The sequence below is a fragment of the Plasmodium reichenowi genome, chromosome 13 (assembly GCF_001601855.1).
Source record: "Plasmodium reichenowi strain SY57 chromosome 13, whole genome shotgun sequence".
Taxonomy (NCBI): domain Eukaryota; phylum Apicomplexa; class Aconoidasida; order Haemosporida; family Plasmodiidae; genus Plasmodium; species Plasmodium reichenowi.
This window is the reverse complement of record NC_033658.1, coordinates 2,288,744-2,304,209: the sequence shown is the minus strand read 5'-3', so window position 1 is coordinate 2,304,209 and position 15,466 is coordinate 2,288,744. Positions and strand designations below refer to the sequence as shown.

The 15,466-nt window shown below is 20.2% G+C and overlaps 2 protein-coding genes across 2 annotated transcripts in view; one reads left to right on the top strand and one right to left on the bottom strand.

Moving 5' to 3' along the window:
- PRSY57_1359600 (E3 SUMO-protein ligase PIAS, putative) overlaps positions 1-2,183 on the top strand; it is a gene marked incomplete at both ends in the record, with an annotated part of 5,239 nt that extends 3,056 nt beyond the window's left edge. The window contains one exon of the mRNA XM_012909517.2: positions 484-2,183. Coding sequence (XP_012764971.2) covers positions 484-2,183 — 1,700 coding nt within the window. The remainder of the gene's footprint in view (positions 1-483) is intronic.
- An 840-nt stretch (positions 2,184-3,023) lies between these two features.
- PRSY57_1359400 (guanylyl cyclase beta) lies at positions 3,024-14,570 on the bottom strand (the record flags this gene model as incomplete). Its single annotated transcript, XM_012909516.2, has 14 exons — positions 3,024-3,183; positions 3,357-9,161; positions 9,418-9,821; positions 9,938-10,157; positions 10,276-10,574; positions 10,735-11,810; positions 11,948-12,204; positions 12,293-12,530; positions 12,673-13,014; positions 13,161-13,313; positions 13,450-13,624; positions 13,805-14,068; positions 14,232-14,360; positions 14,544-14,570. 14 exons carry the CDS (start codon positions 14,568-14,570, stop codon positions 3,024-3,026), a joined length of 9,549 nt encoding a protein of 3,182 aa, XP_012764970.2.
- Positions 14,571-15,466: the final 896 nt, after the last annotated feature.

The window sequence follows — 15,466 nt, the reverse complement described above, 5'->3', positions numbered from 1 at the left end:
TTAATTTTTATTTAATTAAAAAATTTTTTTATTTTTTTTTGAATATTTTAATTTATTTTATACCTTTTTCTATTTATACATTTTAAACATGATTACATTTTTCCTATAATGATGCCATATGTTTTAAAATTTTTTTTTTTTTTTTTTTTTTTTTTTTTTTATCATTTTTATATAATTCCTACAAATACATATAATATATACATATATATGTTTGTTTATATATTTTTTATTACAAATATAATTTGGAGTGTCTTTTTTTTTCCTTTTTTTTTTTTTTTTTCTCTTATTTTTTTATTGTAATTTTATATTTTCCGTATTAATAAAATGAATAAAATTAAAAATAAATTAATTGTATAAATATACCCATAATGGTATATAATTTTTCTTTTTTTTTCTTTTTTTTCTTTTTTTTCTTTTTTTTCTTTTTTTTTTTTTCCTTATATCTCTTATACATAATTTAATGCTTCTTAACTTCCTCTATAGGCAATCAAGAAGTTATATGTATATCGGATAGTGATGAAGAAAATGTACATGAAAATAATATAAATGGTAATAATATTTCGAATGATAAATGTTCATCTCGTATAAATACGATAGAATATCAAGATGTAAATACACGAGTTAATGAATTATTAAAAAGAAATTTCTTACAATCAAAAAGTAGAACATTTGTTGGTAATCCTGAAATGTTTTTTAATAATATTGTTCTTGATGTCTTGACTGATTTTAATAATATTCATGTTAATGAAATTTCAAGTATACAAGATTATGATATTATGTTAAAAGAAAGAACAAAGACTATAAGTAATATTAATAAAATTGTCAACATGACAAATGATGATAAAAATATTACATCATCTACTGGTAGTAAAAATATTTCGTCATCGAATTTTAATAAAAATAGTACACCTTGTACTACTAATAATATTCATAATGATCTTGATTTGTCTGCTGTAGCTCTCTTAGAATATTACAGTAAAAGAAATAATATTCCTAAGGATTTATCTTATATAAATCCACAACGGTCTCCCTTTGAATTAAACCCGCCTGAAAATTACATAAATTTAACTAATTCTTTAGATGAAAATAATATTCTTTTATTAGATACACTAAAAAAGAAGAATGTAGATACTTCAGGGGTTTCGATTGAAAATCAATTAGATTCTATAACAAAAAGTTTTAATAATATAATTCAAGGTGATAATAAAAATGATAATAACAATAATAATAATAATAATAATAATAATATTACTACTATTAATAATAATAATGATGGTAATAATAATATTACTACTACTAATAATAATAATAATAATATTACTAATAATAATATTACTAATAATAATAATAATAATAATAATATTACTAATAATAGTAATTATTATAATCTCAGCAGTTGTAGTGATTACCATAGTAATTATGACAATGATAATTTGATTCCTTTCGACGTTTTTAATATAAATGAAGCTCATTTATCGTTAGACCAAACGCAACAAATAATTCCCTCCGATACAATTAATAACACAGAAAATAATAATACTAGTACAAATAATAATAATAATAATAATAATAATAGAAACTTTTATTTAAAATTTGAAGAGAGGTTTAATATGAATAATGATAGAATAATTACAAATAAATTACCAGATGAAAATAATTTCCAAGCTTTAAATGAACTGAATAAAGAACTTAGAAACGCACACAATCTTAGTATAATAAATTATGATAATATTAATAACAACAACAACAACAATAATAATAATAATAATAATAAGTTAAATAAGAAGAAGAAAAAGAAGAAGAAGAAAAATTTAATTACTACAAATATAAATAAAAAGAATAACAAGATTAATCGTAGTAATAATATTAATAATTCCTATTCAAGTTTTAGAAGAATTGATAGTATATGTAATAATTTTAACTTCTCTATGATAAAGTATAGTAATAAACATAATACTAATAATAATAATATTAATAATAATAATATTAATAGCAATAATATTAATAACAATAATATTAATAACAATAAGAGAAAAAATACAAATAATAAAGCTATTTATCAATATATTAATCCTAACAATACAAATCAACATTTTATCAAACGATTAAGGAAAAATAAACGAATTAGTAAAAAAGACAAAAACCTAAAAGAAAATCAAAAAAAGAAAATTAAACGAAAATAGTATCTAAAGATGTAAACCAAAAAATTAATCAACTTCACAATGGAAAAAATCTTAATTATGGCAATAGAAATATTCAAACAAATAATCATAATATACCGAAACATTTACCTGAACATTTATTTGATCATCAATTTTTTAATGATCTATTATATTAAATTCTTCTCACAGTCATATAATTATAATATATATATATATATATATATACATATATGTATTTGTATGTATAATATATTTTTATTTTTTTTGTTCAAGTCATTAAATAAACCAACATGAATAGGTAAATAAAAATATATATATGTATATATCAATTCTCTATTTCAGAGAAACTGTCACTTAATTTTAAATGTATATATTTATATATATATATATAAATATCTCAAAGTAAGAGATTCATCACTTGTAATAAGGACAGGGATATATTTATGGACACATGAGAAATTATTTACGATATTTCTCCATAAATATGAATATATAATATACTTAATATGTCATAATATATATATATATATATTTGTGTTATTTATTTTATTGAATAATTAATATTTATTCTATAATAATAATACCTTTTTTTTTCATTTTTTTTGTGTTAGTTTTATTTATATTTTATTGTTTTAATTTTTTAATATATATATACTTTATTACGTAGTATATGTATACACATTTTATTATTTTTTTTTATGAATAGAAGCATAACTTCTGAATATGTTTTTAACGTAACATAAAATATTATAAAAAAAATATGAAAAAATATATATAGGTATATATTATGAGTAAGATATATTTAAAATTATCTTAATTTTTATGCATTATTTTAATGTAATTTTTTATGTTTCTTTCTATTTATGAATGTAATCCCTTTTCTTGACGTAATTTCAGCAACGTTGTATAATCTATGACTTTTGGATCATAATCTTCTTCATAATTTTTATCTTCAATAACGTATAGTTTTATATCCTGATCATTTATAGATATGCTTTTGTAGTACCAAAAGTTTAGTTTCCTAGAAAAGGGGAGAAATTATATGTTACATATATTGGTATATAATATACCATACATAGTACATCACATATAATATATAATATATAGTACATCATATATATTACATAATATACAAAGTTTTATATATATATATATATATATATATATATATATATATCTTTTTTTTTTTTTTACGCCTGTGGCTCGTTTTGTATAAAAAAGTGTCTAAATTGTTCAGAACAAATTATTTCTCCAGGTATCCCATTTGATTCAATCTTATTAGCTATGAGAACATCGAGACCCCACATATCATATCTTATTCTAACGGAACCTATAATACCACCAACACATGAACCATAATGTAAACCTATTCTCATATTAAAGTCATGTTTATTGAATTGTATTTTAATAGTATTAATATTATGTAAGATAAGTTTCGCTAGCTTCAATATATTTAGTATTCCTTCTAATGCTTCACTTTCATCGGTTATAGATGAATTGGGTTGACTGGTTGCTACATAAGCATCTCCAATTGTAAAGAGTTTATATAAGCCTAATTTAATTGTATCTTTATCAATTTTAGATATTAGTTTTTGTAATAATTTTAAGACTACCTTAGGAGATACTGTTTTGCTCCATTTTGTAAATCCAACAATATCCGCAAATAAAAAAGCAATTTTTTCATGTTTATATGTTAATTGTAAATTATCGTTTTGATATTCTTCTAGAACTTGTCTAGGCAATATTTTTGTTAAGAAATCTTGTGATATTTTTTCCATTCGATTTCTCTTTCTTTTGACTAAGAATTGTATTCTATCTAAATATTCTGAATACCCAAAATAAAGTATATTTATAGATATAAATAAAATAATACTACAACATATATGTGTTTGGCATGTGTGTATACTAAATAATTTACTAAATGAATATATAAGGAATATATAAAAAAATACGAAAAAAAAGAATTTATGTTTAAATAACATATTTTTTATAAATATTAATTGAATACATATTATAAGTTCACTTGCATCTTTCATAAAAAATAAGGCTCTTTCATTTTTATTTCCTAATAACATACTATAATGTATACATGATAAATCTATTAATATAATACCCCAAGAACATAAAAATATATTTAATATAAATATAGTCCACATCATTTTACTTGAATTATTTTTATATTCTTTTAATTTTGTTTTTAATATTATCCATATATATGTTATTATAAATAAATATATTGATCTAATAAGCCATATTATAACTATTGAATCATTATATTTTAATTTCTTTTCATAAAATGATAATTCTATAATATTACATAAACTTAAAAATATTTCTGTAAATATAAATATTATAATTAATTTTTTTGTTAAATCAATATTAATGATTTCTCTATAATAATTTCTAGTATATTCTTCTTCTAGTTCTTCATCATTGAATTTGTAGTAAAACATGTTAAAATTTTTCACATTTTTCTTATTTAATTGTAAGTTAGATGTTAACTTTTTTAGTAGCTTCTTATCGTAATTATCAAATTGATATGCATAATCTACATTTTTATTTTTTTCTGTCTTTTCTCCTTTGGATAGCGTGACACGACTATTATTACTATGATGGTATTTCTCATAATTATTATTTTGATGATGATTCTTTTTATTATTATGACTATACTTACCACTATCAATGTTACTATAGTTACTATTATTATTATTATTATTATTATTATAACGATTTTTACTAATTTTATTATTATTTCCTTTTATATCATCTGAATCCTTTGAATGGAATTTAAATTTTTTAGAAAAACCAAACTTTTCATGTACATCTATACTTTTGAAATAACTTTTAAATAAATTATTAATTTTTGTGAAAACGCTTTTTTTTTTTTTAAGTGATGGACAATGTGTAAAATAATTATATTTGTCCTTATTAATTATTTGGCTTTGTGTTAGATTGAACATGTTTTTATTATCTTCTTCATTCATTATTTCTGATTCATGATATTTATTATGCATACAAAAGAAACTAATTTTTTTCCCTAATTGATTTTTTCCCTTATTTTGTGATATATCATTTGTATTATTTCCCATACCTTTTAACTTTGTTGTATTATTTATATTATCACTATATGTTTGGTTATTATAATATATATTATTACTATGAAATTCATAAACATCTTCTTCCATTTCTTTTATGCAAATAGAGCAATCAGAATTTGGCCTATTTAAATATTCTTCATTTTTACCAATAAAGTTCACCTCTTTTTTTTTCAAGGAATTATTATGATTCATATTTTGTTCCTCAACACTAATAATACTCTTCGAATGTTTCTCCTTGGTTTTGTTTGTAATCATTCTAATTTTTTTTTTATCTTTTTTATTTTCCATATTTTTCTTGTTTTTTTTCTTTGGTTTCCTTTCTGTTTGTTTATTAATGGATCCTAATAGTTCCTTGTCCTTGTTAAAATATTTCTTTTTTCCCTTTATTTTTTCTTGTTCATCTAGATGATGATATAAATTGATGCTATATTTTCTTTTTTCATTTCTTGAAGAGTTATTATTATTTATATTATTATCTGTATAAGGATAAATACATTCCACATTTTTATGAAAATATTTATGAGTCTTCTTTTTATTTTCTATTTGTTCTTTTTTATGTTTTGATATATGTAGAAAATATTTTTGCATACTTTTTGAATTATCTTCTTTATTAACTTCATGGTCTTTATTTTCATTATTGACAAAATATTTCATCTTTGTTTTTTCATTAACATTTATATATTTTGTTTTATTTCTTTCCATTCCTCTATTCTTTAATTTTTTTCCCTTTCTCTTTACGTCATAGTTATTCATTTGAAGTAAACGTTTTTTTTTCTTTATATATATTTTAGTAAAAAGATCATCAAATTTTATAATTTTTTTATTTTTCCTAAAACTTTTTTTGTAATATTTTTCAGAATCAGTAGAATACTCATTATCTGAGGAAAACAAACTATCCGATAGGAAATTATAAGAAACACCATCTTTAGATGAAGATGTATAATTTGGATATTCATTTCTTCTTACATTTTTATTATTCTTTTTATTATTCTTTTTATTATTCTTTTTATTTTTATTGTTTATAGGATCATAATTGTGTAAAAATTTGCTAAAATTAAAGTTTGGATGATCAAATTTTTTTTGAAAATCTTTTCTTTCTCTAATATATTTTATCACAAAATTATTTTCATTATCACCATATTTTGGACTACTACATGATGAATAATCATCATTATAAAGAAAATTATTATTATTTTCTTTTTTTTCTTTTTTTTCTTTTTTTTCTATTTTTTTTTTTTTTATTCTCTCTTCTTTGGTAAATTTTATAAAAGGAAATCTTTTCTTTGTTTTGTCGTACGATAAATTTCCAACAATTTCTTTTTTCCGTTCCTGTTCATTATAATTATATTCTTTTATATTGACAGGTGAAGTAAATATATCATCAGATACAATTGTTTTTATCTCTTTCTTTTTCTTTTTCTTTTTTCTCTCTATATTATTATCAAATATATCACCTATTAAATGTAAAGGTGATTCTAATACATATGATGTATTTCTTTTAAACTTTTTAGATTCTCCTTTGTTATCTAAAAGAAGATAATCTGATTTTTTATATTTAGTATTTCTATAATGTTTTATGAATGATATATTTTCCATACTCTTACTTTTATCATTTTTTTTATAAAAATATTTAATTTTTTTATCATACATATTAAATATATCTCCTATTAATTTATTCTCATTATTTGTATCACCTTTCCTTTTTTTATATCTCTTATTATTTATCTCATAATTTAATAAATGTATATCCGAATGTTTAACTACTTCATCTAATGCATGATTCGTCTCATCACTAATTTTATCTCTACTCTCTTTATCAATTCGTTTACTATATGTACTATCAATTTTATCTTTCATCCTGTTCATTTTAAAAATCAAATCTCCTTTATCTATTATTTGCCCTTCTTTTATATCACTAATAGATTTACTACCTCTTTTATTAATATTTATACTACTGGATTTACTAATATTCCCACTAATTTCCTTAATAATATCCCCACTACTTTCCTTAATAATATTCCTACTACGTTCCTTAATAATATCCCTACTACTTTCCTTACTAATATCCCTACTACTTTCCTTAATAATATCCCTACTACTTTCCTTATCACTATGCCTACTACTTTCTTTAATATCATCCCTTTCTTCATATATCGATACAGTCTCACTACCCAATTGAGACAATAACAAATTAGAAGATGAATAATAATTTAAAGATTCCCCTTTCCTTTTTACGTCATCTAAAATGTCTACTAGAAGATATGTCTTCATTTTACCCTTTCCTTTTATAAAAACCTTTCTTTCTTTCCATATAAATGTGTTATCCTCCTTTAAATATTTATACGTATCATAGGAAACTTGAATATGATCAGGAAGAGATGTAGATTTCATTCTTGACGCTGTATTTACAGTATCTCCAAAGAGAGCATATTGTGGTTTAACAGATCCAATCACACCACTGATCGCTTTTCCTGTATGTATCCCAATTTTGAGACTAATATTTTTATTTATATATTTATCATATGAATTAGAATTATCAGAAAAATGTTCACGTGTATCTAATACCTTATATGATATATAATATTTAGCACTTAGCTGAGCAATAGCTAATTTTATTGCACATTTTGTATCATACATAATTTTGTCTAAAGCATTATTTTTCTTTTCACTTAATCCAGAGGCTGCTAAATATGATTCAAATACAGTTTCTATTTTTATACAGTTAAAATATTTTATACATTTATCAAAATATAAATATAAATTATCTAACGTTTCTACTAATACGTGTGGTTGTAATGTAGATACCATGTTTTGAAAATCATCAATATCACAAAATATCACAGATATTATACCTCTATCTTCACCAGATATATTCTTTCCCACCATAATACCATCATTTTTAGGATCACTAATTAATAAATATTCTACTAAAAAATTAGGTAACATCGTATGTAGTATTTCAATTTGTTTAGCTAGATTCACTTTCTGTTTATATCTAAATAAGAATTTCTTCTTTAAATAAAATATCTCATAATATTTCATAGATAAACAAATCAAGGTAAAACTTAATAAACTTATAAGGAAGATAACTATTTGCTTTTTACATAAACATGATATATTCATATGATCTAAGTTATTTATAGATAAATATGGATTACTGCAAAAATGCGTACATATATCTATCATATTCTTATTCTTCTCATAATAAACCCAAAACGTTAATAACAGTATACTTATACATACTAAAAGAGCCTCTAATATTTTAAAGGACATAAAAAATATATAAGATACTGTAAAGGAATACGTAATTAATACATTTAATATATCATTACTAATATTATCATATAATTCGATACAAAATCCACATATTAATAAAAATCGGCTCAAAAAAAAGAAAAACGTAGAAGTAGCTTGATTCCTGATTCGTATATAAATTAAAAACACACATGCCAATACAAAATATATAATATAAAACATTGTTATATAATGTATATTCGATTTTGTATTTATATCAATAATTGTTTGTGAGGAAAATATTATAATATAAATAAGAAATAATAATATTACAATTATACGTAATTTTAATTTGTTCCCTTTCTCATATGTTTTATATTCTAAATTTAATTGTTGATTCCTGTATTTTACATTAATATCTATAACTTTCCTAAAGGTATCATATAAAAATTTACTTCTTTTAGATTTATTATAATATGTAGGATCATCTTTTATATTATATATTTTAGGAGTTGGAATGTATTTTAATAAGATATCATTTTTTTCAAAATTTACAAATTTATTTATTCCTTTTATTTTCCTCTGTGATAAAGATTTGTCATTATTATGACAGCATATTCTACGAAGAAAGTATTTTCTTAAATAGTCTGAAATATCGGGATATATTCTAAAACAAAAAATATATATATATATATATATATATATATATATTTATTTATTTATTTATTTATTTTTATTTGTGCGTACATTTATGAGAAATATATATAGATATACACATTTATAAGTGAAATAGGTTGATCATAAAACATATAAAATTTTACACACAAAAGAAAGTAGAAACATATTATATATATATATATATATATATATATATATAACACATAGGGCTTTTATCATGGTGATTATTTTTTACATATGATTACCTATTCTTTATATATTTCATAAGCTTATCAAAGATAAAATTAATATATAAAATAGGAAAGAGAGATGTCCAGAAATATATATTTTCCATTTGAAAAAGACTAAATTCACATTTTCCATTTTTTATACAATCTACTAAAGTAAATATATTAACATATATAAGCAATATACCTATCATAAGAACTGCCATAATAAAAAAATATATATGCCATGTTTTGGAAAGTAAAAGAATTTTTTCTGTTGTTATAAAAACATTTAAAATAAATATATGAAAAGTAAATTCACGATGAGTAATCAAATGAAATACATTTAATCGTAATATATAATATGAAGTAAGGGAAATTAGTATGGCTTCAATTATTGTTAAAAGTATAATATTATTGTTCAAAAAATATTTCCTTCTCGACTACAATGAAAAAAAAAAAAAAAAAAAAAAATATACATATACATATTATAGATTCCATGTAGCATTAGCTTTTTTTATTAATAATTCTTTTACTTTCACTGTCTTATTATTATTACTAGCTGGTATATATAAGGTACTCTCCTTACAAATTTATATGGTAAATCTATTTCATACGCAGAAAATGCTATGATAAGAAAGTAGTGCAAAAGAGCAAACGTTGTTTGTGTATATAGTATGGAAGATGCTGAAGATCCCGAAAAATAGTTATCAAAATTGTGGAAAAAATAAAATGAAACAACAGTAATTTTTAGGTATATTATCCACAAAAACACCTTGCTATAGTGAAACAATATATATATATATATATATATATATATGAGTTTATATATATGCATGCATGTATTTATATATATATTATACTTCCATAATTATAATTATTTTTCCTTTTGGTTACCAAAGGGAAAATCTGTTTAGCCTTCCTAATATAAGCAATTCACTAATAAATTTAAATTCTTGCAATACATAATCAGATATATTATATAAAATGTTTACGTGCTCGTTCAAACTTAAACAGACACTTATAGATGAATATTTTAATAAGTAAGCATCACTTAATGTTGTTCCTATTCCTAGTACTGTCAATTTTGGCCTCGTTAAAGCATACAACGTCCTAATAATTTTTCCTTTTGTCTCATTTTGCAATTTACAAAATAGGACTACAGTAGCTCTCATGGCTATACATAAGAATATTTTCTAAGAAATAGGGGAAAAAAAAAAAAAAAAAATTACACTGTAAGTTATATATTTTGTTATATCAATAATATATATATATATATATATATATATATATATGCATATATAACAATATATATATTTTCATATATTACATATCTATTCATTTTATTAATGTTACCATTGATTCTACATTTGTCATAATATTTTTTATACTTTCATCATTTATAACTACAGCATAAGAATTCGATTTTAACTTATACAAGGATGATATAAAATTATGGAATAATATATTAGCATCCTCTTCATGTGTATTTTTTAAATTATAATAATTAATAAGAAATAAGTTAGAAGAAGATACAATTAAATTACATTGAAGAGCTGTTAAATATGTATCCTTTGAACATTCATTTGCAAATATCCAAGATTTAATATCAAAATTGATTACATCATTGAATGTTTCTTTGACTCCTTCTTTTAACTGATTTTTTAATCCTATAATTCCAATAACTTCTAAATCATATAAAAAGAATAATTTAATCAAATCATAAAATTTGAAAGATAATTTTTTACTTATACTTTTTAATATAATATATTTTGCTATATCTTCATTACTTATTTCTTTTTTACATAATATTATAACTTTTAAATAATTTAAGGTATATATTTTTATAGCATTCTTTATTTTCTTTATGTTATTCTTCTCTTTAGATATATATGGAAGAATATTAAAATCGTATCCTCTTACATATAATACTCCTCCTTCCTTTTCATTATTTATGCTATATCCACATTTCAAAATACACATAGAAAATTTATTACTTCTTAGGAAATCATGATAACAAGTTAAAAAATATACTTTACATTCCTTCATTAAATTATAAAGAAATAAAGTATTCTTATAACAATAAATAGAAAATCCGGTATTCCTTATAATATTATATAAACATATATCTTCATATTCAATGCTATTGATGTTTTCATCATCTGAATGTTCCATATTATGATATTCATCATGATCATTTTCATGATCTTCTTCATTCTCCGTTTCAAACTTACTATATGTTTCCATAAAATTATCACTCTTGTATTCATTCATACTTATATCTAGGCTCTTTTCATTATATATAATTATTCTATTACATCCACATAACCCTAAAATAAAGTCTTCAATCTTAACGGATTGGATATTTTCCTTTTGTGAATCTTCTTTAATTTCGTAACAATTGTAACTGAGTTCATCATACTCACAAATTTCTTAAACAAAAATTAAAAATAATAAGAACCATATATATATATATATATATATATATATATATATATATATATATATATATATGTATATGTTAATTCACATGTTACATGCTTTATAGTATCATTTATTTGAATATTACGATTATATCCAATGGTCAGCTGAGATTTTACAAAACTCGTTAGTTTCACATTTTTGTTAAGAATTTCTTCGTTCACATAATTTTTATATTTTTCTTTCAATAAATTTGATAAACTACTAGAATATGGATTATATATTGATGATATTTTATTTTCGAATAATTTCAAAAAGGAGTAAAAATCGCGAGTTGGGAAAAAAATATTTTCAGGATCTTTGAATATCCTTTCATCCAAGTTCAAAAGATTGGAAACATTTTTTCTAAAACGGATAAATATGTAAACACACAAATATATATATATATATATATATATATGCACATTTTGTGATATTATTTTTTCTTTTGAACCTTTCTGAATCTAATATATTCAATGTAGGTAATTTGAAATTTTTTCGTGAACATATAATATCTTTTTTGCCATACATAACATTATTAATTACACATGATACTAGTAATTCTTTCCTTTTTACAAGAACACCATTTCTTGATGTTGCTAATAAATCTACATTACCTAAAGAGTCATTTTTATTCTTATTAAAAACTTTGGGTTTTTCAGAGTCAGTGTTTCTCATTCTTAGGTCATTTTCTATAATATAAATTATATACAAGTATATATTTATATATATATATATATATATATATATAGATGTATATATTTTTAATTAATCAATTTTGTCAAATATGCTATAGATTGATAAACATATATATGTAATTATTTAGTTATATACCTATTCTCAAACTTTGTATAATATAAATTAAACTCTTTTCTGAATACATCATAATAGGTAATACCAATATATACAAACCAACAAAATCCTCCAACATACTAAGGAAAGAATCTCTTGAATTTTGAAAGGAATTCTTTTTATGAAAAAATATCGTTTTTATAACAATGCTTAGCACAACAAAAACAAAGTACATAAATATTAAGTAATATACAATATTATTCATTTTTATGCAGAATGTTTTATTTTCTTCGATCTTCTGTGGAATATTCAAATTCTTCTTAGTATCAGCACCTGTGTATACAACTACAGCGTCTATATATTCTGCCCCTTTCAAAACGGAGGCTTACATAAAATAATATTAGAAAAAAATGAGTTCATTCAAAAGAATGATTTATATGTATTTTATTGTATCATTAATAATATAATATATATATATATATATATATATATATATATGTATGTATAAATATATTATATTTCAGTTTTACATTGTAGAGCAAAGTTTTCATAATTTAATAATAGTGAGCGTGGATGTTTATCCAACTTAAAATTCCCTTGAAAGCAAAATATATTTTTATTGGGCAATTCACACCTTATTACTCCATTAATTTCGGATAACATTTTTAGGTAATCCTTATCAACTATGAATATGAAAAGATTATAAATATTACATATAAATAAAATACATACATATATATATATATATATATATATATATATATATATATATATATTATCTTATTTCTATTATTTGTATAATAAACTATATTATCCTACTTTTATATTTATCAACTGCATATTTAATACTCTTTCTAAAAAGACCATCTATTTTAAAAGAATCAACTATTGCATTTGCATTATTCTTAACATATAAAATTACCACATCTGCTGGAAATTCATCTCCTTGAAATATTCGTATGATATTCCCAACTTTTATATCCTTTGTCATAACCTATGTAAATATATGTATTATTAAAAAGTATAAAAATAATATAAAGGAAACATTAGTTTCTATGACTTATGTAACACACACAATAAAAATAAATAAATAAATAAATACATACATACATACATATATATATATATATATATATATATATATATATATATAATTTTTTATTTTATTTCTTACCTTTTCAAAGTAAGACATTTTTGGTACAATCCTTAGGTAATACTGAGAGTTAGCATTTTTAACGTCTTTCAACTTTTTTAGTTCAAAAAGACTTTCTATAACAATTAATAGGATAATATTAAAAAATAAAGAAATAGCTGTATCGATAAATAAGTATTTTTTTGTTTCGCCATGATTTATTTCCGAAAATATATAAACAGTTAAAAATAGTGAGTATACAAGAATAGCATCAAAAGATATTAATCTTCGTATAAAATTATATAACTATAGAAACAAAAAATTATATGTACCCACATATAACAATATATTTATTTAATTATTTAAAATAAAATGTACACACAAATACACACATATATATATATATATATATATATATATATATATATATATATATATATATATATATATATATATATGATATCATTACGGAGAAATTATATATTCTGAAATAATTTCTACAAAATTTTTGTATATCATCTTCCGATGTTGGATTTATTATGACTTTTCTATATATTTTATTATTCGTTCCTAGAAATTTTCTTTTTCCATTTATATTCTATACTCAAAAATGAAAAGAATAAATATATTCCACATTAATACAAAAAAAAAAATATATATATATATATATAAAAATAAAAAGTTTTAATTTGTAAAAGATATATAACAAATTCACCTACACATATATTTAATAATCTCTCTATATAATATATATATATATATATTTTAAATCTATGTTTACCATTAAAGACAATGTTTGTGTCTTCATCTTATTAACATTTATAATAGTAATTTTATATTTAATGAAAAAATGTATTAAAGACAAAATATTTTTTTTATGAGTAAAGCATGCTTTACAACATGAAAAAGGAAAAATATATTATACATATATGTATATATATATATATATATATATATATATACTTACACAATACATGTATATTTTTATTTTTGTTTTCATATAAATATGTAATGTTCAGATATATTCATTTTAAAAATAAAAATAAGAAGAAATGAACATATATTTTATAATCTCTATTAGGAAATATACATTATATAAAAAGAGAAATATATAAAAAAATGTTCCATTCCATCTATACATATATTATTATATAAGAATTTTCATTTTGTAGCTTTATACTATTTTCAAAGCATATGTCAAAAATTTTAAACTTTCTTTTTTTTAAATCGTCTTATTAGTGTGCATATAATATATATATATATATATATAATCCATAAAAGAAAATTGTCTGAAGAATAAATTTTTTTTTTAAATTTTTTAAAAATAAATATTACACTTTTATGTGTATGTTGTTTTTTACACGAAAATAAAATATAGGTTAAATAAAAATATGACATCAAAAAAATATAATAAATTAAAACACAAAATATATATAAAAAAAAAAAAATAATAAACAAAACTTTAATTTATACAAATAATATAATATTTTTTATTTATTCAAGGTTCTTAAAAGAAAAATGTGAATTTATAAAAAAATCAATTTTGTTATTTCTATAACAAATTATAGAAATGATTCACTACAAAATTTTAAATATACATATGAATATTATGTATATATACACATTGGAATGTATATTAATTTAAAAAAAAAAAAAAAAAAAAAAAAAAAAAAAAAAAAAAAAAAAAAAAAAAAAAAAAAAAAA